General features: G+C 37.6%; 1 protein-coding gene across 1 annotated transcript; it reads right to left on the reverse strand.

The window, feature by feature from the left end:
* Nucleotides 1-32: 32 nt before the first annotated feature.
* On the reverse strand, nt 33-27,337 carry LOC134758973 (serine/arginine repetitive matrix protein 1-like). Its single transcript, XM_063708898.1, has 2 exons — nt 26,988-27,337; nt 33-3,665 (listed from the first exon to the last, which is right to left on the reverse strand). Exons 1-2 carry the CDS (start codon nt 27,335-27,337, stop codon nt 3,641-3,643), a joined length of 375 nt encoding a protein of 124 aa, XP_063564968.1. The 3' UTR covers nt 33-3,640.
* Nucleotides 27,338-27,417: the final 80 nt, after the last annotated feature.

Genomic DNA, 27,417 nt, shown 5'->3' on the forward strand with positions numbered 1-27,417 from the left:
CTGAACAAGAAATTTAAGAGGAGGAACAGACATAAATATTGCCAGTCATCATCTTCAGCTAATAATTTATATAATTTCTAGTGCTGAACAATAGCTGTGACATCTTGAAACAAAAATGATAAAGTTAATGCTAATAATTAAAGAGTAAGTGGTTCACCAAGTGCAATTTCTCCTAAATAATCTAATTTTAAAAGAAAATACGCATTACAAATTTATCTTGGTAAGTATGAAACATTAAAGATATTACCCTGATATCCTACATGAGGATACATTTTTCCAACATATGCAAAAATAAGTTTTCTTCTGTTTTCTTCTCCCTAGAGTTTCAAAATAGTAAACACATTAGAATGATAACTCTAATGATCAGTGACCATACATCTCATGGATGCCTGCTGCCCTGACGTTATCGTTAAAAATGACTCCTTTTATTTAAAAAAGCGTTAATTTAGTTGACAATGAATAGAGTGGATTTTCCTGGCAGAGGATCTAAACGGAGTAAGAATCTAACACTTTCTTCCCCTGTCTCCAGCTGATTTAGGTTAGGGATGTACAGTTCAAGGAAATGAGCAAAGCAAAGAGGATAATAAAAGAAACTCATGATCTTAAATTTGTTTATAAGGCAATATACTAAAACCATTTTGTTTCCACACCACTTTTCTGAAAGAAAGGAAAAAGACTAAGTGAAATATAAGTAAATCTGCATTCCATCAAAAACCAAGATTTGCTTTAATTTAAAATACGTAAAATTGCCAGGCACAGTGGCTCATGTCTATAATCACAGCACTTTGGGAGGCCGAGGCAGGTGGATGGGTAGATCGCTTGAGTCCAGGAGTTCAAGACCAGCCTTGGGCTAAGTGGCGAAACCCTATCTCTAAAAACATACAACATATTAGCTGGGTGTGGTGGTGCATGCCTGTGGTCCCAGCTATTCGGGAGGCTGAGGTAAGAGGATCCCTGAGCTTGGGAGGTGGAGGCTGCAGTGAGCTGAGATCACGCCACTGCACTGCAGCCTGGGCGACAGAGTGAGACCCTGTCTCAAAAAAAATAAAAATAAAAATAAAATAAAATATGTAAAGTAACCTTCTTTTGGGGAAAAAAACTATGAAAACAATTAAAGTCCACAATTAAGTCACAGTGATTTATAAGAAATGAACATACATACATACATGAGCATGCATATGTACACACACACTCTACAGAATAACTACTGAAGAAAACCAATATACAAATTCTGAGAGACTACTAATTTCCTAATACCAAGTTTTTTGAGAAACTATGAGAAAAGGATTTCAGTTGCTGATATTTACCCTGTGATAATATTTAACGGTTGCTCTCTGAAATACTTTTTGTTTAATGTTGTAAATAACTCTACCCATTATATAAATAATGCTGGAAATAATGAGGAAAGTACATGTGGTCTCTATGGATACAAGATGACCTTCACTGTTTTTGAAGAAAAATACTTTTTTAAAAAGTCCAGTGGCTACTTACAACAACTATTCAAACTGTACTACAACTGAAACTTTCCAGATTTAAATTAGGAAAAAAATAGCTATTTCATGCCTAGGTAGGCACATGATACTCGACTAATGAGGATGCTGCACATTAAGTTGCAATAAACCAGTTACCACAAGTCTCCAAATCTCCCCTTTAATTTACCTTCCTGTTCTCAGTTTAATTTTTTTAAAGACTGATCAAAAGACATTTTTATCAGAGCCACTGTATTTAACTCACACAAACAATACATAGAATATTTTCTTCAGAGTTATGAAGGAATTTTGTCAAATGCTATGACTTTGTATAATATATTCTTGAGGAAACATGAAAATTAAACGTACAGAAGTTGAATATTAAGTATATGTGATAAGAAACCCTATTATAAAATACCTTCTATCATTATAAAATATCTTCTAGACACAATCTTTGTAATAATACACAGTAAGAAGGTAAAGTCTAATGAGGGGATAGCTGAAGCCAAAGGTTTACCATTTTTGGCATGCTTTATGATTTCTATCTTTGTCAAAAACATTACATATTTGCGGGTCAATTTTCTATCAGCATTAGCATTTTACTTTTAACACATTTTTATAAAAATGGGCAAAACACACATGCATACATACAATCTGCTGTACAGACAAAAAAATGGATATTACTGAGCTACTGACTGGAACAGTGCTACTGGTTCAGTAACTGGAAATGTTTGTCAATCTATCAAAGGCAGTTTATGAATATCCATATATAATGTATGCCATGCCACATTTGCCACAGTTTCTGTCCTACCACAGATGTCTCAAGTACAATGCTGAAACCAAGTTAGATACCTAAACACATCTCTTCCTATGTGACAATCCAGAACGAATACAAGCCATTATCCCCCAAGAGTATTGTTACAAGAGAGTTTTACTGGGTTTATAAAATTTTACCACAATACATAAGAAAACAATTAACAGGAAACAACATTTTGTAACTTAAGATAAATATTCTGGAAAAAAAACCCTCAAATGAAGTAAAATTCTGAATTGGCCTAGATTTCGCATCCCTTAAATCTATTAATTAGCTGAAATTCAGTGATGTCTAGGAAGGCTCTCAGAAATGGTTGGCTACAATTTGACTCTGAACTCTGAAAAAAGGCAGGGCAGCTGGGAAGGTAAACACAAAGAGTAGTAGCAGGGTGGTGACAGGGAGAAAACACTTGGCAGAAGGCAAGAATTCACAAACCACTAGAAACCGACCATGGAGCAGAAAATGCCCCCAATTACATGGGGAAAAAAAAAAAAAAAACACAGATACTCCCAAAGAGACTCTATTCTTGTTTTCAATCCATTCAATAATAATTACCATTCTCTATATATCCAATGTTAAATAAATAGAGCAGAGACAAAAAGAAAAAGAAAACATTATCTAAATTAATAAACTTAATCTACTTGAAAAATTTATAAAATAGAAGGGTGTTTAGGACAGAAAGATGAAAAGGCTTCCTGTTCTATAAGGCTTATTTATCATTTACTCATTATTACTAACTGCCCTTTGTAACAAAAGCTTCAAAGTGTTTTTATACATTTTCTCATCCTTATGCAGTAACTACTTTTAAGGTTAGTAGCAGAGCAGATGATAATTCTATTTTACAGATGAAGAAGAAGGTACAGATTGGAGAAACGATTTCGCTAAGCTCACATGAGTAAGGAGCTGAGAACAAATTCTGGCTTCCCTGACATGCACACGCACACATGCAGAAACGTATGTAGTATGTGTGTGGATGTGAATGCTAGGCCCTGGGAGAAACAAAGACGAGCAAGCCAAGGAGTCCAAGGAGGGCCTGTTCTGTGATTAACAATGCTCACTGCCTAGAAGGTTGAGACTAGGAGACCAGAGACTCAGCCTCCCAGGCTGCTGACTACCAGCTAGCTGTGGATTAGGAGCACAGCACTTACTCTTTTGCCTTTATTTTCTTGACACACAAAATGAGGCTTAGGCAAAACAATTTTAATTCAGTGGGAAAAATACCAAATCCTGATCAGGCAGGCCCACTATCTAGGAACAACCAAGTACCTGGTGACTCTGAAGACATCTAAGCCCGGCACAATGAAGTCTGTAAGATCGTAGCAAGAGTCACAGGGAATGGTAACGTCTGCAGTCCCATCTACTTTGCTGAATTCTGAAGACACCTGAAAACAACCAAACGGAACATGAAGATGAAAGCACTGTGAAACATACTGTCCAACAACAAAGTACACTTTAATCATCACCATGACATCTTATTTGTACCGCATGCTCACACCTTTTATGTAACTAGATTTTTACAGTGATAACTGAGAAGTAGGCAAGATGGGTACCATTATCCCCGCTAAACCCAGCTATAATCAGTTCTGCTATAATAATGAATATCTGCTTTCTGAAGCATCCATTTCAGATGTTGTGACTATAAGACTCAAATTAATTATCAAATCAAAGTTTGCCAAAGATACTATAAACAATCAAAATATATCCATACTATGAAGGATTTGGCAGCTAGACTATTTTTAATCCTTCCCCTACTTCTGTCACCTCTAACAGGAGCACGTCTCTTCTTGTGCTGTATGAGCACAGTTCAGATACAAATACCCTTTGGTGTTATTGGTGCTTAGACCTGTGAGGCAGAGAAACACAGCTCCCCTTTCTCCACAATTCTGAACCAAGCATCATCATATACTCACACAGCACACAGCCTGATCTAGGCCAGTGGTTCTCCATGCACTCTCCTAACCAGCAGCGTCAGCATGGCTTAGGCAACTGTTACCAAAGTAATTCTCAGACCCCCACCCCAGACCTACTCCATCCAAACTAGGGGGATGGGAGCCAGCAGTCTGTTTAACAAGTACTCCAGGTAATCCTGACCCATACAGAATCTTCAAAACCATTGATCTGAGCTTAGTCTATAGTCTCAATAACATGCCTAAAGCCTAATCAACAACACAGCCTTGCCGTTAGGGTGACCAGTTGTCCTAAATAGTATTTTAAGAAATTGTTCTGGTTTGTTAGGGACTGAGAGGGTTCCTTGGACAAGAGATTTTGAGTTTTAAAACCAGGACAGTCCTAGGCAAACAAGGATAATTTACCTTACTTGTGATTACAAATCAAAGCTGAAACAACTATTCACTTAAAATGGAGTGATGCTATTACAGACTAAATGCATATTGCATTTTGAGTGGAGGGCGATGGTAACATTAAAATCCTAGGATGCATGAATGGAAAATTTTGTTTATCATGTCGGTAAACTGTCTGCATAGGAATGCTTCAAACCTAGAGGGGAGGTGAAGTGCGAGAGTGCTTTGAACAAAAGGATCAACTACTTTTTATTAAACTATAGGGCATTCAGAATTTTTGTTTTCAAAATTCTCTGACCATAATTGAAACCGACAGTGAGTTGAATAGTAGCCAGTACCTTCTTAGATTCTTGAAACAGTGCCCACTCAAAGACCTAGGTCATAAATATAGTAAAATTTGTCACCACCAACACATAGAGCTAACTGAGTGTTAAGACCACTTAGAACAAGAGAATCTGAGTGGTTATGTAGCCCCACAGCACTCAGATAACTGAAATGCAGAGATCCTAAACTCTGCTTTAGAGACTTAAGTAAACACCATGAACTACACCCAAAACAAAACTGATAACCACTATAGATTCTATAGTGCATTCCATGATTCATACATACAATAATACATTTAAATTTCCAAGAATCCTGGAGGGTAGCACTATATAAACGCAACCTACATTTCAATAAGTATATTTAATTTTCAAAGTCCACACCTGGAGGAAAATTGCTAACTTCAGTCTCAATATATAAGCAAAAAGAGATTTCAGAAAATAAGGATTGAAGAGACCTTAACTGTAAACCTCATTGACAGAGAATATGTGTATAATGACCAATGGATGCCAGGCTCTGAAACAATTCTTATTATGCACCTAATTTCAAAGCAGTTTTAATTTTCTGAAATGCATTTTCAAGCTTTTCTAGTAAATAATCTACTTCACGCTCTACTTGAGAAAAAGAATCCTCTTTACAGACAAGTGAGATAAACGACTCTCCTACCAATTTATCCTTCATAAAGTCTGACTATTTATACTGTTTCCTGGAAGAGGCCACACCTGTTCCTTCAAATCCTTGTCCTTCCACTTATAACTAGCTATGTAATCTTGAGTAAGTCATTTAACCGCTCCACACCAGTTTCCCAATCTGTAAACTAAGAAAACCCTACAACATAAAAGAATAAAGCTCTCACAGAATAGTTGTGAATATTAAATAAAATTATGTGGGTATAAAAACATTTGAAAACAGTAATGCAATGTGCAGATGTTATAAGCATTTACAGATTGCAGCCACACTTTTTTGAAAACCTTCCCCCTGAAAGTCTGTATCTGAATAGTCTGCTGACCATGAGGGGCATAATCTGTGAGTACAACAGAGTTCTTCAGTTATATTTGACATGGTATTAACTAACATGGGGGGGAAATCAGTAACACTAGCTAGCACCTGAGTCACTCGTTACATCTTCTGAAAAAGTTTTAAACAGTAAAAGAAAAAAAAAGCATCAAAAACACAGAAGAGAGAAACAACCGTCAGTTAATTAATAGAAGGAAATAGTACACAGGGACCAAAAAAAATTTAATTCTGAATAAAGCCAGTGAGATATGTGAGTGCAAAAAGAATGAGTATAAAATTATTAATTTATTAATTCCCTAAACGTTTCAAAAGAAAGATGATGTGACAAATAGCTAGAGAATGAAGGAATGATCAGTAACAGAATTAAGATTATCGTTTTTATACTTCAAACAAATTTGACAAACATGAAACCATAAATGCTGAAGACTGGGAAGCACAATTGTAAACACGTCTCTGATGCAGGGAACTCAAAAGGGTACTCAGTCAATCCCAGGCAACAAAATTTGGAATCTAAGGTGTGCATCTGGATATAATTGGGGATATCTGCATAATTTCTAGTAAGAAAGATAACAAAAACGCCAATAACCACAATACCATTATTCCCAGGTCAGAAAAAACAAGTACTTCCATAGTGACAGAATGATAGGGGAAACAATGTATTTGGCAAGGACAGGCATGTCTGTTTCTCTTCAGCCTTTGAAATGACCAGCAAACACAGCATCCAGAGTCTCTCACAGCAGCAAAGTGATCACATGCATCCTTAATAGTATAATTCTATTAATGTTTTGAACTCCAACCCTAGAGCACCCATTCTTTTAAATATCTTTAGGAATGATAATCTGATAGTCTACTGATAGGACAGCAGTATTAGATAACAATTAAAAGCATGGGCTTTACAGTCTGACAGAACTAGGCCAAACATTTGACTTTGTGAGTTTGAAAACGTGGCTTTACTTTTCTGTGGCTATTTGCCATCTGTTAAATGACAATTTAAAATACCTATCTTGCCTGTGATCCTAGCACTTTGGGAGGCTGAGGCGGATGGATCACCTGAGGTCAGGAGTTCGAGACCAGCCTGGCCAACATGGTGAAACTCTGTCTCTACTAAAAATACAAAAATTAGCTGGGCATCATGGCAGGCGCCTGTAATCCCAGCTACTCGAGAAGCTGACACAGGAGAATAGCCTGAACCTGGGAGGCAGAGGTTGCAGTGAGCCGAGATCGCACCACTGCACTGCAGCCTGGGCGACAAGAGCAAGACTCCGTATCAATAAAAAAATAAAATAAAATAAAATAAAATACCTATCTTGGAGGGTTATTATGAGGATTGAATAAGATAATGTAATGATCATCAAATGCTAAGCTCAGAGGCAGGCACATAGCTAGTATGAAATAAATGGAAACAAAGATTCTTTACTTCCTCTTAACAGCTTAATTCACATAGCTTTTACCATTTTCAATTCTTCATGTTTCACTTTTACAAATCCTATTTATCCTTCAAGGACCAGTTCAAATGCCAAATTCTCTGCGAGAACATAACTAATAAAACCAGCCACTTAAAATGTATTATACAGCCAGGCGCAGTGGCTCATGCCTGTAATCCCAGCACTTTGGGAGGCCAAGGCGGGCAAATCACTTGAGTCCAGGAGTTCGAGACCAGCCTGCCTGGCCAACATGGTGAAACCCTGTCTCTACTAAAAATACAAAAATTAATTGGGCATGGTGGCACATACCTGTAATCCCAGATACTCAGGTGACTGCGGCAGGAGAATCATTTGAACCCCTAGAGGCAGAGGTTGCAGTGAGCCAAGATTGTGCCACTGTACTCCAGCCTGGGCAACAGAGCAAGACTCTGTCTCAATCAATCAATCAATCAATCGTATTATAGATATGCAGCAACAAACAGTAAATACATGGTGCTTACTATCTCTGAGGCAATGTTCTAAGTGTTTTATATATATTAACTAATTTAATCCCCATAACAACACTATTAGGTAGATACTAGTGTTATCTATCCTCTTTTTGTAAATGAGAAATGAGAGACAGAAAGCAATGTACCTAGAGTCACAAGAGCATTGGGAGACTGGCTCCAGAGCCTACTCTCTTACCTGTGCTGTACTGTCTGTGCTGTTAACTGAGAAGGATGATTAATTATTGCAAGGAGACATTCAAAGAACTGACAGCTTTATATTTAACACAGCTGGAGATGTTTTCTACACAGGCTAAAATCACTCACTTTGGATAGCTTATTCACCCTTTCACAGAAAATACTTGCATAGTTCAGTTTCTTGATCTGCACCAAATAAAGATGAGAAAACAATAATTCATACACAATCTGGTTGTATTTTTATATCGGTTTTATATTTTAGGCTGCTAACTTGTGTTCAATTTTCTCAGTTCAAATTTCTAAGATGCTGGCTCCCTTCTTCCTAAGGCCCAGGACATGGATAACCGAGATGGGCAGCCTTATCCTCATGTGACCAAAGAGATAGATAATGCCAGATCACCTACCACATTAGATTGCTAAAGCTATTGCCATCTAATTCTTTTTTTTGAAACAGAGTTTCACTCTTGTTGCCTAGGCTGCAGTGCAATGGCACAATCTCAGTTCACTGCAACCTCCGCTTCCCCATTCAAGTGATTCTCCTGCCTCAGCCTCCCGAGTAGCTAGGATTACAGGTGTGGGCCACCACGCCCAGCTAATTTTTTTGTATTTTTAGTAGAGACGGGGTTTCACCATGTTGGCCAGGCTGGTCTCCAACTCCTGACCTCAGTTGATCCACCTGCCTCAGCCGCCTCCCAAAGTGCTGGGATTAGAGGCGTGAGCCACCGTGCCCGGCCTGCCATTTAATTCTTTATACAACTATAATATAGTCTTCAGGAATCACTAAATATTCTCAAAAATGTATGCCGTTTTGATTTTATACACACACACACACACACACACACGTCAAAGATACTTCTTTATAGATTAAAAAATATATATATTATTACTCTTTAAACAAAGGGAGGCTCAAGGGTATGGCAACAAGTCATACCCAAAAATTACAATTATGAACATTCTTTGTGTGGGAGACAAAAAGTTAATATCTTTCCTTTTTAATCAAACTTTATAACACAGAATCAAGAGAAAGAATAAAACACACGTGCCCAAAGGATAATGTTTGGTTTTTACAGAAAATTATAAGCTCTTGAAAGAGAAAGGGCTTACAAGAAAACTACCATTTTTCCCTAATTATAGCAGTGCTACTTTATCTACTTGTTCTATGAATGTATTTTTGGTACCTTGTTTTAAGATTCAGAATATGTTATAATATCAACAATGAACTCATGTGCTAGTGTTCTTAGGAATGGCTATACTTCAAAATAAAATACAGTAAAAGGAGCCAAAATTAATAAAATGATAGCTGTTTCTCAATTTCCTTTCAGGATTTTTCAAAATACAAGGCTTAATAAAACCTACCTCGCTTAAGAGAAGGAATATATCTATTCAAGACCAACTATTCATATATTAGTCTCTAACCAGGTTTCTATTTAAAATAAGACATGCTGTCATCATGGTGACTGTCAAGATAGGTAGGTCTTACTGGTCAGACATGGATTAACCCACTAGACCTGATGGATCATGGCCTTCAAACTGGCTTATGGCTGGGAGGCAAACAAGTGCAAGAAAGGCCTAACAGCCAAGGCAATATAATATCTATTAAATTGAAATGAGAAGCCAAGGACATTCAACTCTGTATGTAAACAGACTCTAAACAGGGACACTTAACAGACACACCCATCATGCCCTCCACAACACACTAAGCTTGCCTTTATCATATGATGCCTGCAACTTGTGTAGCAACTGTGTTTACTTGTCTGTTTCCACACTAAGGGAGCAACTGTTTGACACATCCCAATACCCTAAGTCCAAAGATAAGTGTGAAACAGCATAGATGTAAAATAAATGAGCAACAGAGAAGGCAGCAGATACAAAGCAAACAGATGTCACTATCTTCTCTCATTCCACATTTTGCCTCAAGAACCTGTCATCCTACAACTAGAAGAACAGTAAAATCCAGGTTTGTTTTTTAAATGTTTAAATAATGTGAATCACTTAACCCCTTTGAATCTAAGTTCCCTCTTCTATAAAGGAAAAAAGACCAACTCTTAAGGTCCATTCAGCTAAATAATTTCAAAATCCTATAATGAAATACATTCTGGCAATAGATCCTTGTTAATATTAACTTAATGCTTCTATGTGATCAATCATCATGCTCGTATCTGAAACCAGAGTTGTACTTTTTACTGCTATGCTAGTCAATTGCCACATGGACTCATAAAAGGAAAACAATCCACAAAGCACTATTTTTGAAAACATCTGTAACATCTATAATTGCATAACAAGTCTTAGTAAAATTAAAAAGATATAAAATGGTATTTGCTCTAGATAACCTAGACTTGCTTTTGCTAGAGACTTGCTGGGATTTTTTTATCAGGGAAAATAAGTTGTTTACCCTCACGTTTCTTGGCCAACTAGAAATCCAAGTTGCTAGTATTTAGTTTGCTAATGTTTCACAGCTAAGTTCTCATTTCTGAAAGTCCACAGCAACATTTCCATCTAATGATCACAACACCTCTGTTTTAAAACCCTCTAGTGGCTTCTCTCTGCACCTAGAATAAAATCCATTCTTCTTATTGTGGCTTGTAAGACCCTACACTAGCTGGTCCTCTCTGACTTCTCCACTACTTGCAATCAGCACCTCTAGGCTTCATTCAATTCTCTCAATTTGTCACATTTTTCTCACTTTAGAGGCTTTGCACTATCTCTTCTCTCTGCCAGGAAACTTTTTCACTCAGATCTTCACATGCCTAGTTTCTCCAAAATCCTAAGGGCATTTCTACTCAAACGTCACCTTTTTAAAGAGGTCTTCCCTGACTACTTAGTCTGAAGTGGGCTTTCACCACAGCAATTCTTTATTACCACGCACTCTTTGATTTTCTTTACACTTCTTATTACAATCTGAAATTGTTTAGTTTATTCCTTTCCTTGTTTATCTTCCTCTTCTCTCAGAACAGCCAACATAGAGGCTCTGTAAGAATAGGAACGTTGCCTATCTTTTCACTCCTGTAATTCCAGAGTCTGGAACAGTGTCTGGCATATAGTGAGTGTCAAATATTTACTGAATAAATAAAAATATAGTAAAGGGAGCTGCATCTATTTAGCAGCACTAGTCCAGGCTCTTTACACAAAGCATCTCATTTAACTTCATGACAACTCCACAGGAAGTGGATATTACTCTACTTTACAGATGAGGAACTAGGACTCAAAGAAATTAAATGACTTTATCAAAGAAAGAGACTAGCATAAAGGTCATACCTAAAATATGAACCTTAACTTCTCTCCCAAACTTCCTATATTTCTGTTTTTGGTAACATGTCTATTTTGCCAATTATGCTCTAAATTGACCTAGAATTTTAATCTCTAAAATATTTAAGGACTGTTACAATCCTGTGATGAAAAAAACAACCAGAACATGGCCCAGAAAAATAAGACAAGACTCTTGAAATGAAATTGCCATTTCTGTCAGATGACTCCAGTAAAAAGAAAAAAAAAAAGTGAGAGATTAAGTAACAACATTAGGACTTTTCTTTAAAAAACTCATATTTTTAAAGGATACGTCTAAAAATAGAGGGTAATCCTAATTTCAAATGAAAAGGCTGCTAGTCATATGAGTTTAATAATGAAAAGAAGGCTAAAGTATTTTTTAAAAAGCAATAGTGAACTAGCATCAGTCAGAAACTGAGCTTAAAAATGCATACCACTGGCCAGGCACGGTGGCTCACGCCTGTAATCCCAACACTGAGAGGCCAAAGTAGGTGGATCAGGAGGTCAGGAGTTCGAGACCAGCCTGGCCAATATGGTGGAACCCAGTCTCTACCAAAAATACAAAAATTAACTGGGCATGGTGGTGCATGCCTATAATCCCAGCTACTCAGAAGGCCGAGGCAGGAGAATGGCTTGAACCCGGGAGGCGGATGTTGCAGTGAGCTGAGATCACGCCACCGCACTCCTGCCTGGGCAACAGAGTAAGACTCCATCTCAAAAAAAAAAAAAAAAAAAGTATACCATTTACAATAGTATTTTAAAATATGAAATATTCAGGGATTGCAATGATATTAATAGTTAATTTAATGTGTCAACTTGGCTAGGCTATGCTGCCCAGTTGATCAAACACTAGTCTAGCTATTGCTATTCTGTAGATGTGATTAACGATAACAATCAGTTGACATTAAGAAAAAGAGCTCTCCTCCATAACATGGGTGGGCCTCATCCAATCAAATGAGGCCTTCAGAGCAAAACCAGATAACCTAAGGAAGAAGGAATTCTATCTCAAGACTGTAAGAGAAATCCTGCCTAAGGTTCCAACCTGCCTGCCAATTCTATGAATTTTGGACTTGCCACCCACCACAATCACGAGCCAATTTCTTAAAATCAATCTCTCTGTCTCTCTCTCTACACACACACACACACACACACACACACACACACACAAACGCACCCTTATTGTTTCTCTGCAGAACCCAACTTACAGAAGCATATACGAGACCAAAATATAAAAGGCTTGCATCCTATAAACTACCAAACATTACTGACAGAAATTAATGAAGCCCTAAACCAAGTGCTATACCATGTTCATGGGTCAGAAGACTCAATAATTTTAAAATGTCAATTCTTTCCAAATTGACCTACAGATTCACTGCAATTCCAATCAAAACGTCAAGCAAGCTTTTTAAAAAAACTGACACTTATTCTAAAATTCATAAGGAAATGTAAAATACCTAGACTAGCAAAAATAACTTTGAAAAAAAGAAAACTGGAAGACTACATGATTTCAACACTGAATAATCAACGCAGTGCAGCACTGGTGTCAAGATCAACAAATACCTCAACGGAACAAAATCGAGTCCAAAATAGAACTACTACATATATAAAGTCAACTGATTATTCACAGGGGGAAAAGGGAATTCAATAGAAAAAGGATAAATTTTCAACAAATGGTGTTTTAAGAACATCCAGATAGAAAAGTTTTCTATACTCAAAACTTAACTCAAAATGGATCACTATATTTAGATAGAAAACCTAAAACTACAGGGAGAAAGCACAGGAGAAAACCTTTGTTGACCTTGAATTATGCAAAAAAAACATTTTTAGATACAGTACCAAAAATACAATCCATAAAAGAACTGATAAATTAGATATCAAAATTAAAACCTTTGCCCTTCAAAAGACATTGCTAAGAGAATGAAGAGACAAACCATAGACTGGAAAAATATTTGCAAATCATAAATCTGATAAAGGATTTATACATAAGAACCCTCAGAATGCAGTAAGAAAACAACCAACCAGATTTTTTTAACGGGTAAAAGATTTGAACAGATGCTTCCCAAAAGAGAAAGGGATGGCAAATAAACATATGTAAGGATGCTAACCATCAGCAGTCATTAGAGAAATGCAAATTAAAACCACCACTACTCACTAATTAGAATGGCAATAATTAAAAAGACTGACTGCACCAAATGATAGCATAATGCTGGTGGGAATGTAAAATGGTACCGCCACTTTGGAAAACCATTGGCAGTTTAAGAAGAAACTAGGTAGGTATAGAACATATAGCTACCATATGATTCAGCCATTCTACTCCTAGGTGTATGCCCAGAGAAATAAAAAGTTTATGTCCATACAAAGACATGTACATACATATTCATAGAAGCTTTACTTTAAAAGTCAAACACTGGAATCAACCCAAATAGATTATCAAAAGGTGAATGAATACACAAAATGTGGTATATCCATACAATGGAATACTACTTACCAATAAGAAAGAGTAACTATTGGTGCATGGTACAACATGGATGAATCTCCAAATAATGCTGGGTGAAAGTAGCCAGACAAAAGGAGTGCATATTGTATTCTAAGACATGCATGCCAATGTAAAGTAAAAGAAAACAGATAATGGTTGCCTAGAGAATGCAGGGGAGGGTTATCAAGGGACATCAGAAAACTTTTGGTATATGTTTAGTGTCTTGACTGTGGTGATGGTCTCATGGATAAACACATGTCAAAACTTAACAAACTGCACATTATAATATATGCCATTTATTGTATAACAACTATATGTCAATAAAGTTGTTTCAATAAAAATAGAGACTTGCCAAAAGTGTTAAGGACAATAAAAAGACTTAAATACATTGTCAACAACAACAAACAAAAGCCAGGTTACTTACTTGCAATAAAACTGCTAACAGATAACCTACATAATTGTTTTACTCCTGCCTTGAATCAGTCTGGGAGTGGGAAGAGGAAGAGGAAGGGGGTGAAGGAAAAAAAAAAGGGAAAAAAAGAATGATCTTTTAATCTGTGAAGGATACGGATTAAAAGAAAAATCAAAGTCCAAGATAGGAAGGAGACAGCAAAAGAAAAGTAATCACTTTAAATTCATGTTTGTAGGTCAAGAAAAATATTATCCCAAGACATTACATGTATCTGCAGATTTGGTAATTTCCAAGGAATCACAATGAAATGCCATGAGAACTGCCAGATTTACCACCCCCTCCCCCCCCCCGCCCCCCAACACGCCACAAAAGCTCTGATTAATAAGGAACTGGTTTCTCTGACATTACATTTGCTTCCGCTCCTCAAATATTCTAATTAACTACACCTTCTCTGACTTCTGGGCTCCTATTCCACTTGTCCCTTAAATATTGGTGCTCTTCAGATCCTTGTTCTACTTCTAGTCTTACTCTTCAACAGGGTTTACAACCTTCCAGGGGAGTTTTTGATTTCCTTTGATAATATGATGAAAGCTAGGGACCAGAACAATGTATATTTACATAAAATTTTACATGTAATTATTTCAAAGGTTTCAAAACTCTTCTGAACCCTGGCCATGTATGTATTCCTTAGCTTCTCAGGGGGGGAAGAAAAAAAAAGATTCCTTTTGGAATACCAGCCAAGGCTTTGTTTCTTTAAAATCCCATGCAGAGTGAGAAGCACACATAGACATGACAATGGGAAATTTAAATGCTCACAAATAAAATTCACATAGAATCTAGGACATCATGATATCTTTCTGGATAATAGAGAAACAGTTTAACTGGGTATATTCTTAGCTTGCTATTAAATGCTGATTAACAGATTTATGAAGGAAGCTCATAATCACAATTCTGTAGAAGTTCATCCTCTTAAATGTTTGTTTTAAAAAAGGTGATTTGAATGAGGGCATAGAAAATATGCCTATCAAATTTTGGACAATAAGAGGTTCTGACAGTGAGTAGTGGATCACAAACCCAGGGTTTAAAACATATTGACTGATTCAGCCTAGGGATGAGATGGAGGTCAGGAAAGATCCTCAACTTCAAAGATCCTTACGTAATATTACTGTCCTTTTCCTCAACTCCCAATAACCTGTGGAAATGTAATACATCTACCAAGACTGTAAGCTCCTTTAGGACAATGCCCAAGTCTTATCATCATCATACAGCACCTTGAGTGATGCCAGTATCATCGCTTGAACTATATTCTGCTATGGTAACAAATGTCCAAAATCATGGTGCCTTACAGCACAGTATTTATCTCACACTTATATACTTATCACAGATTGGCTTCAGCTCTGCTCCATTATTCTGGGACCAGCCATAGCTAAGTCATGCTGGTTCCATGACAGAGGGTCAAGGGCCACCGGCAGAACCACAGGATGAAAAATATCTGCTCAAACATGGGACATGTCACTTTAACATTTTATTGGTCAAGGAAAGCCAAATGGTCAAACCTGATGTCAACAGAATGAGAAGTATAATTCGACTACAGAAAGAACCCTGATAGAGAGAAGCAATAAATATTTTTGAAATAATAGTCTACCACAGTGCCTTCCTTATGAAAAGTGCCTAGTAATTGGTAGTATTTATACACCAGATCATAAACACAACGATAGAGACTGTAATGTGTCTTGCCCCTGACACACCAGCACCACATGGTGCCTACCATATATGAATGGACACACTAAATGCATATTAAGTGAATGAATAATGATGAGATGAGCATGAGATCTGGAATCAAAAAGCTTGCAATGAAGTTCTACATGTGCCAATTCTAGACTTAGTGGAAAGTCAGTTTTTCTGATTCTCAGATGGTTGTTGTGAAGATTAAATAGATGTGAAAACACCATGAAAACTGTGCTATTTTATACAAATGGTGATATCTTCAGATATATAAATTCATTTAAAGTTTTATAGTAATGCAATACATAATATCCTGCATTTACTTTCAAAGCATCAACTGGCAAGTAAAGAGTGACAAAGATTAGACTTAAAGTAATTCACATGAAAAAAAGACAAGGTTTTAGTTGATCATAAGCTGAATGTGATCAAAGGGTAATGTGGCTGCCAAAAAAATGCAATGCAAATTTCAGACTACATTAATAGAAACACAGTATCTTAGATAATAGCTTCACTGTATTCAGCAATGGTCAGACCACATCACAAGTAGTCAGTTCAGTTCTGGCCACTGTATTTTCAGAGGTAAACTGACAAAAACTTTGTCATGAGTAGAGCGATATGGATGGGGAAAGGTCTGTAAACCATGTCACATGCATGTGGTTTAAAAAAAGAAAAAAAAGAATTTTTTCCCTCAGTTTGGCAAAAAAGAAGACTGAAGTAGAACAGTCATTTTCAAACACTTAAGAGTTATTGTGAACAAGAATAAGAAGTTTCACATACATAGTCCTAGATTTCCAAGAACGAGTAAGAGAGGAAATACATTTAGCTCAATGAAAAGCTATTTCTATGAGAAACCTAAAACAAGGAAAAGTGGATGAAAACATGGTTAGAAATGCACTTGAGGAGATCAAATTGGGTGTGAGTCCTATAAATCTAACTCACTCCTCTGTGTAACCAAACATTTTTGAGGCATATGAAAAGGCCCAAACAGCATTTCTTTTCTAATTAAATAACAACAACAAGGAAAAACAAAGGTAAGAAGTAAAACAAGAAGTTGTTTGATCTAATAAACATGGAAACGCATGCTGTTGAGGGAAATGAAATTTTAACAATAGATAACATTAAAGATAGATACAGCGTCTTGGGTTTTTATAGAGAAAACAGGTTTAATCAAAATTGTATTTATTCTAGAATTTATTTTTCCTAATATGACCTAACTCACCATTTTCAGGGGAAATGCAAAACCTATTTTAAAAGTTCCTACGATGGCTGTTGAGAAAAAATTTGTTAATATTAAGAGTTAGTGTTCAAATTACAAGACAATATTAGTATACTGACCAATTGTATAAGCATTCAAATTTCCCATGGTAGACTATTACACAGCATGTCACTGGCATTGAAAAATGATCCCTTGCTAAGTCTTCCTTTATTTCCTGGCACTATTCAAAATCCAGCACTTTTCCAGTCTCCATTCCCAGCTTCCAAATTCCCATATGTTCTCTGCATACTCTGGACACCCTAGTAGGTCATAAGTAATAAAGATAAGTACCTGATTTAGCTTTATATCCCAGCCCCTCATCTTCAACTCACAGCTGGCATAAAAAACACTAAAATTTATTAAAATTTGAAAAATTTCTGATTTTCAAAACACATTTCCTTCCCATAATGAAAATTTTTTAAGTTACCCAAGTAACTTTGATTATATTTTAATTGTTATGAGAGCAGAAGTGTGAGAAAGTAAAGGTGGGCTAGAAGGACAGATGGAGGATTATTACAAGAAATATACTTTTATAAAGAATACTTTATAAAATAACTTGGAAAAAACTCTTCTTCCCTTAAATTTTTCTTTTTGTACTACATGTGCATATTTTCACAGGATTTAATAGGACATGGTTCCTGACACAAATTACTAGAGCCCTACCTACTTCTCTCACTGCAGGTATGTATCGTACAAAGTAAGATTAAAAAGCGGCTTCACTGACTTAGGAAAATTAACTTGCACGTGCCTTTTTGGAATATAAATTCAGATTTTTAAAAAATCTATTCTCCCAAGCCAAAAAAGGAAAATGTGGGGGAAAAAAAGGGGAACATCTGTTCTCTACTAAGGAATATGAAAGTTTAGGACTGACTTAAAGTACAGGTTAAGGCTTAAGAACTTGCCACTGGAATTCTGTACTATTTCTCTTCCTGCTCTGTTGTGGACACTACCAACACCTGGTCATGGGAACTCAATGATAAGCTCAGAAATCAGGAGAACTAGTTTCAAATCTCCCATGTCAATCCATCCAACGGGAACAGCCTACATTTCACTGGGAGACAGGACAATGCCTCAGTAGAGACAGTACTTTTGGAAAGTACTGAAACAGTTGCCAGTCTAAAACACAGTAACTAAAAATCTTAAGTTTTAAAAAAATTAGATGCTCAAGTATTAAAGCAATTATCTTTAAAAGATGAAAATGATGCACAATAAATATTGATTTAAGAAGCCACTTCAAATTAATTACAGTTAACATGTATTGAGTATTTTCTGTATGTCAGGCATTCTTTTAAGTGCTTATATACATTAATTCCTGGCTACTCTTCACCACAGCCATATAAAGTAATATTATCATTGTCTTCATTTTACTGATGAGAAAAAGGAGGTATAGAATGGTTAAGTAACTTGCCTAAGACAACACAGCTACTGAGAGACAGGAGAGTGATAGGAATTCAGGCAGGATAGCTCCAGGTTCCATTCTACCTTTAGAGTTGGTATTGCTGTATTACATATCTTGACACTTGAAGGCCCCTTTAAGTCTATCAGCTTTAATCACATATGAAATATTATCACAGGCAGCCAAGGCTGTATAGAATTATTAAAATGCTTTCACAATCAACTTTTAAGATCAGATCACTGAATCTAAGATATCACTTAAGCCACTAGAACCTAATATAATTTTTAAAAATATTTTGGATTTATTATACTTCATGATAAGTGCAAATGGGTGCCTTTTGTATATTTAGCATAATGTCTGACACTGTCACTAAAACTCTTTTGCACAGAACTAGATCTGGGATATTTTATTCACATTAGTGTTTATTAAAGTAATTTTACTACTTCTCAAATTCTAAATGCAATAATTCAACAGACATTTGAATACGAATAAACACCAAGTAGTATGAATACAAGATAAATTAGATGGTCTCTGCTCTCAAGGGAGGCCACGGTTACAAAACAATGTAATAACTGCTTTTATGGAAAGATGACCAAGGTTCCAAGGGAATTGAGTGCTGCCTAGCTCAAGTGAGAATGGTGGCAGTTCCATGTGCGAAGGCATGCAGATGTAAAAATAACATTTTCCTCTCAGGGAACATCAAACAATTTAAGTAGAATTAGAATGCAGGGTTTACATGGAAAGGAAAAAGTGATCAGAGATAAAGAATAAAGTTGGAGCTAGGGAAAGAAAAGTCTTATCAGTCGTAATAACAATAAAAAAATAGCAAGGATTTAAGCAGGCAAGTGATAAGATCAAATATGGTAACAATAGAGGCTATCGTATTTTTAAACAACAGAACCTTGCTCAACTGAAATACTATGCAAACTTCCACGCTTAAAATTAATCAAAATAAAACAGCACTGGTTGAAACCGGGATGAAATGCTTGACTTCCTCCAGCACACTCTCAGCAAAAGAGTTTCAAAATCACTGCTTTAGAAAGTAAAATTATTATCTCTACACAAATATGTTCTACTTACTTCATGCCTCTCCTGACATGATTCTAAGTGCTCAAGTACAATAATTCATTCTAGTAGTTGTTCATCAATTACAGAAATAGTCATATACAGAACTAATCATATAGCATGAGATCTTCAAAATTAATGACAAAAAATTATAATACAGAAAAAGGAAGATAAAAATTACCAGCTTTTTCACTCAAGTTAAAACTATAATTTAAATGAACACATTTTCTAACCTAAAAGTCAGAATTCATGGTTGGACAAATACTAGTGTATTTATGGGCACAGAATATTCAAAACCGGTACAGTGCAGTGCTGTAAGGCATAGAATGTAACCGGCAGAACTGTAATTTTTTTTCCAAGATTGATAAACTTGAATTTTCCTAACAATGACCTTCTGTCTAAAAGCCCTTCTCCATCTATAGCTATGGTGTCTATTCTTCCACCTTGTAAAATCTGGAAATCTAAATGTGATTACTAAAAATGATCATCATTGTGAAACTGTTTATCTTCCTTATTGCCATCTAATATTCCCAGAAATAACATGTAAAACTGGTTAAAGAGGTACATATGCCTCTCTTACAATTCACTACTCCTGACTCTTCACAGTGAGAAGCGTGAATTAAAAATCAAGGTTATAATCCCAGGGAAAAGGCATACAATGATTAGCTCAACATGTTTTAGAACGAAACAATTACACTTACTTTATACAATCTAAACTAATCCCTATGATCTTTCTCTTTACCTTTACCCCCTTCCCTCCCAGTACTAACATTTGTGGGGAACACAATCACTCAGTCTTAAGAATTTTTAAAGAATCATCTGCTTTATAATTAACAGATTGAAAATAAATGTTCAAAACAATGTTTAACACACAATAAGAGTTACACAAGGATCTCAGATAGTTATTTCTTTACTCCATCAGATAAAACATTAGAAAACAACAACCCTGGAGCACTCTATCAGCGCATTAAAAGTTCACTCACAGAATACGGCTGAAGACAAACTATTGACAATTACTAAAAGGAGAAAGGAGTGAGAAAAGCATACGCTACAAATTAAAGCTGTCAATACATCATTTGACCAATATGTGTAGTATATTTACTTACAGGCATACTTAAGAAATGGTCCTTAGGCCGGGCGCGGTGGCTCACGCCTGTAATCCCAGCACTTTCGGAGGCCGAGGCGGGCGGATCACGAGGTCAGGAGATCAAGACTATCCTGGCTAACACGGCGAAACCCCTTCTCTACTAAAAATACAAAAAAATTAGCCGGGCGTGGTGGCGGGCACCTGTCGCCCCAGCTACTCAGGAGGCTGAGGCAGGAGAATGGCGTGAACCCGGGAGGCGGAGCTTGCAGTGAGCCGAGATTGCGCCACTGCACTCCAGCCTGGGCGACAGAGCGAGACTCCGTCTCAAAAAAAAAAAAAAAAGAAATGGTCCTTAATCAGTAACAGCATGTCATTACAAGCAAAATACCATTTCCATATGATATTTACTCAATCGAACACTTGGCAATCAACAGTTCATTTCTGGGCACATTCCAGATTCCCTAAATTTGCAAAAAATAGCAAATGATTCAGCTATAAATTTGTTTGGGATAAAGACATCTCCGCACATTATAGTAAAAATAAATTACATCACATGCTCCAACTAGTCGTTTTACATAAACAGCTTAATAAATCACTCATTTCTACTTCTTTCAACTACAAAAGTCTGAGGACTACCACATAATCACGAAGAACAAAAGAACTTTTTTCTTTTAGAGAAGCTTGTTTATAAATCAAAATTAAAACTTACTTAAAAGTAGTTCCACAGAAACATGTAAAAAATCCTCACATGTAAAATAAAAACAATCAAAACAATACCAGTATCACACATTTAACTATATATTCAATTTAATAGTAAAATTTCCACTCCATCTATTTAAGAGCATGTTTTTCAGGTCCTTTTGAAAAATATTCCACAGAGAAACACATTTGTTTTTAAAAGACTGTACACCTTACTACATTGATTTTAACAATACAGCAAATAAATTTAACTTAGAACAAATGCCAACAGAGATATTAAATTATACATATTGTGCTTAGTTGTCCCCACAGGAATATAAAAATGTTCATAAACTTAAGATAAATTTATATTTCCCCTAGTTTGTGAAAATTGCAATAACCTTTCTATTTAGAGTAACCGATTAAACTACATTTGGCAACTGAAATTCAAACAATTTCTCAGATGAAACAGCTGGGAGAAAATAAACGGAACAGTTTTTACAAATGAACTTTGTATTGATGCTATAGGTAAGATGATCCAACACCTAACAGTAGCATGAGTGGAATCAGGAAAATACAAACATGTAATAGTGAAAGAAAACCCTTTAGGGAGAATAAGAAATTGCAATTTATAGGGTCACCCATGACTAAAACTCTGAACTCAGCCTTTCTTTTTTAGGGGTGTCCGGAGAGGGAGACAGGGTCTTGCTTTGTCATCCCAGACTGGAGTGTAGTGGCGTGATCTCGGCTCACTGCAGCCTCAACCTCCTGGGCTCAAGCGATCCTCCCACCTTAGCCCCCCAAGTAGCTGAGACTACAGGCGTGTGCCACCACATCCAGCTAATTGTTTTGTTATTTTTGTAGAGACAGGGTTTCACCAGGCTGGTCTTGAATTCCTGAGCTCAGGCAATCTGCCCATCTCGGCCTCCCAAAGTGCTGGGATTACAGGCATGAGCCACCACGCCCGGCCTGAACTCAGCCTTTCTTATTTTTGAAAACTGTTGCCTACAGTTCTACAGATCACAAAATCTAAACTTTTTAAAAATCCCATGTAGTGGACATACATATACATATTATTAGATAATATTTTATGCTTAAGAAATCTAGTAAATTGGCTGGGCATGCTGGCTAACACCTGTAATCCCAGCACTTTGGGGGGCCCAGGCGGGCGGATCACCTGAGGTCAGGAGTTTGAGACCAGCCTGGCCAACATGGTGAAATCCCGTCTCTACTAAAAATACAAAAATTAGACAGGCGTGGTGGTGGATGCCTGTAATCTCAGCTACTTGGGAGGCTGAGGCAGGAGAATTGCTTGAACCCGGGGGGCGGAGGTTGCATTGAGCCAAAATCCAGCCACTGCACTCCAGCCTGGGTGACAGAGTGAGACTCTTACAAAAAAAAAAAAAAAAAGTCTAGTTAATATTATTTTGAAACCCCAGTTTACATAAAGTATGGTGCACTAGTGATTGCATTTTATTGAAAAGAACATTGGGAACAGAAAAATTAAGTGACATTTTAAAAGTGACATTGGCTTAAATAATGAAATTGAGAACATAAATCAGTCTTCGCTTCCAATTATAATTTCTAATCATTACCGCTAGCCTCACATATCTTGGCACAAATATTTGTAAACTGCAGTAGTATACTCACCTTTTTTACATGTATTTTTTAAAAATTGTAATTGTGTCCTCATTAATCATAAATCCAATGTAATGTACTTTTTAATCTATGTTCTGAAATTAACAATCATTTGAGACAGTCCCTTGGGATTTTTTAAAAAATGGAAAACACTTCTTTTAATATCATCTCTTCTTTAATCTTCATTTTTACTCATTTGTTCAACTGAGGAACTAAGAGCCTGTACTAAAAAAATCAATGGCACCATTCAAGCTGTTCCTTCCATTTTTATAATATTCAATTATGCTAAGAGGTATGAAACTGTGCCCAGTATCCCGAAGTTGGGCTTTTGACCCACATTCAGTATTAAAATAATTTCTTGCTTTCTAATGTATAAAAACAAAACAAAATACTATTAAGCATTCTGAAGATATTTTTTACTTCTTGTATGCCCTGATGCTTAGCTCTTATCCTTCAAACCCCTTCTCTAAGAATAAAATTTCTCGAAAACTAGGAAAAGGTGAAGGCGTCACTGTTACCCAAGCCAGGCATGAACAGTATAAATCAAATGAAACTTGATTAGTTATCCTTAATAAAGTTTGCGGCTACTTCCTCCCTTTCCTCCTTATCCCCACATGAAGTACGAACTAACCCACAAATAAGTTCTCCTATTAACTCACATTCCTTTTTTTTCTACATAACCAAAGCAAAATGATTTCTGAATTAAACTTCCCAAGTACTTCATTCATCATCTCCTGCAATTCCAAATAAACGCAAATGCATCAACACAAAGGGAAAAAACTCCTTTGAAAGAATACATAGTTGTTCTTTTACCAAAACAGCATTTTTCACAAGTGACTCAAACAGAATTACAGCTTAGGAAAATCAAGCCTTTAATTCTGAAGAATAATTTGCACCTATAGAAAATTTCAAGGTAACGGTTTTTACTGCTTGTGGACTTTAGACCAAATCTACTTATTTTGATTTTGCTGAAGTTTGGGTATAACTGCTTGCTGGCCTCTGCTGGGGGACCACTGTCCTAGTGAGAGTGTCTGACAACAAGGTGCTTTTGATACTCCACTAACTAAACTACCTTGGATGAGGTTCCTGACAAACCTGATCATAAAATTTTACTCAATGGTGAAAAGCATTTTAATTAGGCTTCAATGTACTCCTTAAATCAGGCTTGTCCAACCCATGGCCCAGGACAGCTTTGAATGAGGCCCAACACAAATGTGTAAACTTTCTAAAAATATGAAATTTTTGTTGCAATTTTTTAAGCTCATTAGTTATTGTTAATGCATTTGATGTGTGGCCCAAGACAATTCTTCTTCTTCCAATGTGGCCCAGGGAGGCCAAAAGATTGGACACCGCTGCCTTAAATGATATGGGATAAATCAGATGACAATTTTCCCACTCAGTTAAACCATTATAGGTGGCATATAAGTGGAACAACACTGAATTTAACTTTGTCCCCAAATACTTTTGGTAAAGAGAGAACTCAAAGAACACACTGATAACCCTTACATATGCCAAAAATCTGTTCCTAAATTGTTGTATGCCAACTGATTATTCACAAATCAAATCACATTTGATAAATACCATTTAAAGGGATTAAGTATTTGAAAGCAACTTTTAGTGAATCCCTTTTTTAAAATTCTCACATAATATAACCAACTAGTAATTAATTTGTTTTGCAATCTTACACTTTTAAATGTCAAATTTCTTAAAGTAGAGCACAGCTGTTTTCATAAGCTGAAACATTCACATCACATTACTGCCCTTCTTTCTAGTGCCCCTCAAGCAAGCTCTAAAAATGTCACCCAAAAAATGAGTTGTTCACCTGTGGTAGAATATACAAGAAATACTAGAAAAACTGAAAAATAAGTAATTCTTAAAAATGTAATATAGAAATGTGTGTATAGTATTTCAAAAAAAGTCAATGAATTATTTTATTTTTGGCCATGATCACAATAAACGCTCGATAAAAATGATTTTTTAAAAAACCAAGATACGCACAGCCCAAATCACTTTCCCATGTGTTTTTACCACCTGGAGTAAACCGTTCAAGAACTGTTTATCTCCATGAACATATGACCTCCACGATGCCACCAAGGTCAACAAGACCTACAGGAGGGGGACATGCTAAGTGTTGATTTGTCCAATTCTACAGTTCCCTTGAAAAAGAAGAGAGAAAAACATAAAAATTTATTTATATATTACAAGAAATAATCTTTTCAGGTTGTAACAATTAAGTACCCCACTACAGGACTGTATACAGACATATGTCAGCTATGGCCAATAGGAGCAAGATGTAAAAGAGACCTCACAGCACAAAAGTAGCTGCACAGAGAGAATTAACAAGATCCTAAACGGACTGATCTCTCTCTGCATCTGGTACTGAAAACTTTTGGTATCCCGGCTACATGCCACAAGGACTGAATTTCAAAGTGAGGGTCCTCTGTTGAGGAAACTTTTTGAAAATGACAATAACCAAAGATACATAATCAACAGAAAAAGCACCCACATATCAGAAATGCTTAGGTAAGGAGCAAGTGTATATATGCCGAGACTGCTGGTTAACACCAAATTCACAGGTTGTTCTCTTATTCTCTACCAAAAATTCTCTCTGGCATTTCCTCAGCTATCATCACAATCCTGCACCTTTCACAAACCAGGAAGTTTTCTTAGATGAGATTTAAATTTTAAAACACATCCACTTGGGATAATGTTTATGCTAGACTTAAGTTCAAAAAATCCCTATCAGCTTGAAACCATTATATCGGTAATTTCCAGGTAACATTCAAATATATATATTTTTAAAGACATGCCACAGCTAGTACCTGATTTAGTGATTTAGTGGAGAGTTTAACTATGGATAATTCATTCTAACGTTTGGTAAACAAGTAGCATACACATACATGATAACAGTGTAAAATTAAAAAGGAAAAAAATCAGCAAAAGCACTGGTTATTCACAATCAGCACAGGACTGTCTCGTAAATTACTTTCAGAGAAGCTCCAAACTGGTGGGTGGCACCGGGTCAATGCGATTACTTAACCCTGGCAGTTACAACTAAACTCCACTTTGATGGGATCCAAAGCTTATTACAAAAAGATGACTGCTTGGGCATATCAAGTACTTCGGTGTCCTCCTATTTTGTTCCCACGGAACACGGAGCCTGACACCTGAAACTCTTCAGACACACATCACCTTGCTTCGGGGCTTTAGAATTTTGTGTATATTATTTGTAAAGTCCATTGGACACAAATTCAGTTGTGTGTGTACAGGATTAATGTATTTCCTGCATGCACAAGTGAAGAACTCATGTCAAATCAAGCAGTTCCCTCTCTCCCAAGTAACTTTTTTATCATTTAGTCCTAAAATAACCATAAGCAACAAACATTAAACACTGGCATAGCAACGTGCACACATCATGCCCTGGTGTTACACACAGGCGGATTCGTTCATCTCTGGTCCCCATCCAGACGGGTGCTCCCGGCCTCTCTCACTCCCGGCCGGTCCAGCCTGGCTTCACCCGAGTTTTGCTGTGAAATCCGCCACTTTCGCTGGCCCCGGCAAAAAGCAAGGCGCCTCGTCCCGAGGGCAGAGTTTCTTGCAACTGCCGGACAAACATTTCCCGAAAGCTTCCCGCGGCCCCCACGCCCGGTCCCCCCACTTCACGAGCCCCGGGGAGGGGCCCACCTGCCTCCCGCCGCCCGCCCCATGCCCTGTCGCCGCGGCTGCACTCCAGGGCCGCACCGCAGCGCCCACTTCCCGGCCCCGAGCCCCCCACGACTCGGACGCCCGACCCTGAGGGACGGGGGCGCCAAAAAAGCACCCCCCGACACAAGTGACCCCACGACGCCCCCCAGAGGCCGTGTCCCGACAGCCTGTCAGCGCCCCGGAAGGGGGTCAGGCGGGTGGCTGAGCGCCCGGTGTCCTCTCCACTCCGGACGCCCTCTCCCGCCCCAAGGCACTCACCTGGCCCGGGGTCGGGGGTCGGGCGAGGAGGCCGCCGGCCCGCCGCGGCCCCCACCCTCCCGCTCCCGGCGCCCCGCGCCCCTAGCCCGATGCGCGCCTGGAGCGGCCGGGGGAGAGGGCGCGGGGACGCGCCAGCGCCGGGGTGAGGGGCGCGCGAGGGGCGGGGGGCAGGGGGCGCGGCGAGAGCTGGGGCTCGGCGGCGTCCGCACTGAGAAAGCAGCCTCCGCCGCGTCCGTCATGGCGCGCGGCGGCGGCAGCGGCTCCCTCCGGTCTCTCTGCTCCCTCGCCTTTAGTTTGACCTTTCCCTCCAGTGTGTCTGAGGGAGAGCGGCTGTGCGCGCGCGTGTGCATGTCTCTGTGTGTGTGTGCGCGCGCGCGTGGGGAAGGGGCCGGGTTCGCTCCCCGACGCCTGACGTCACTGCCATGGCAAC

The sequence above is a fragment of the Gorilla gorilla genome, chromosome 7, assembly GCF_029281585.2.
Source record: "Gorilla gorilla gorilla isolate KB3781 chromosome 7, NHGRI_mGorGor1-v2.1_pri, whole genome shotgun sequence".
Classification (NCBI taxonomy): domain Eukaryota; kingdom Metazoa; phylum Chordata; class Mammalia; order Primates; family Hominidae; genus Gorilla; species Gorilla gorilla.

Bases quoted from the DNA above. Each gene is read 5' to 3' on its own strand.
- LOC134758973 (XM_063708898.1), bottom strand. From the start codon at position 27,337: ATGCACACGCGCGCGCACAGCCGCTCTCCCTCAGACACACTGGAGGGA. The intron at 3,666-26,987 runs GTGAGTGCCTTG...GGTTGTTTTCAG, and splicing joins GACCCCCGACCCCGGGCCAG to GTGTCTTCAGAATTCAGCAA.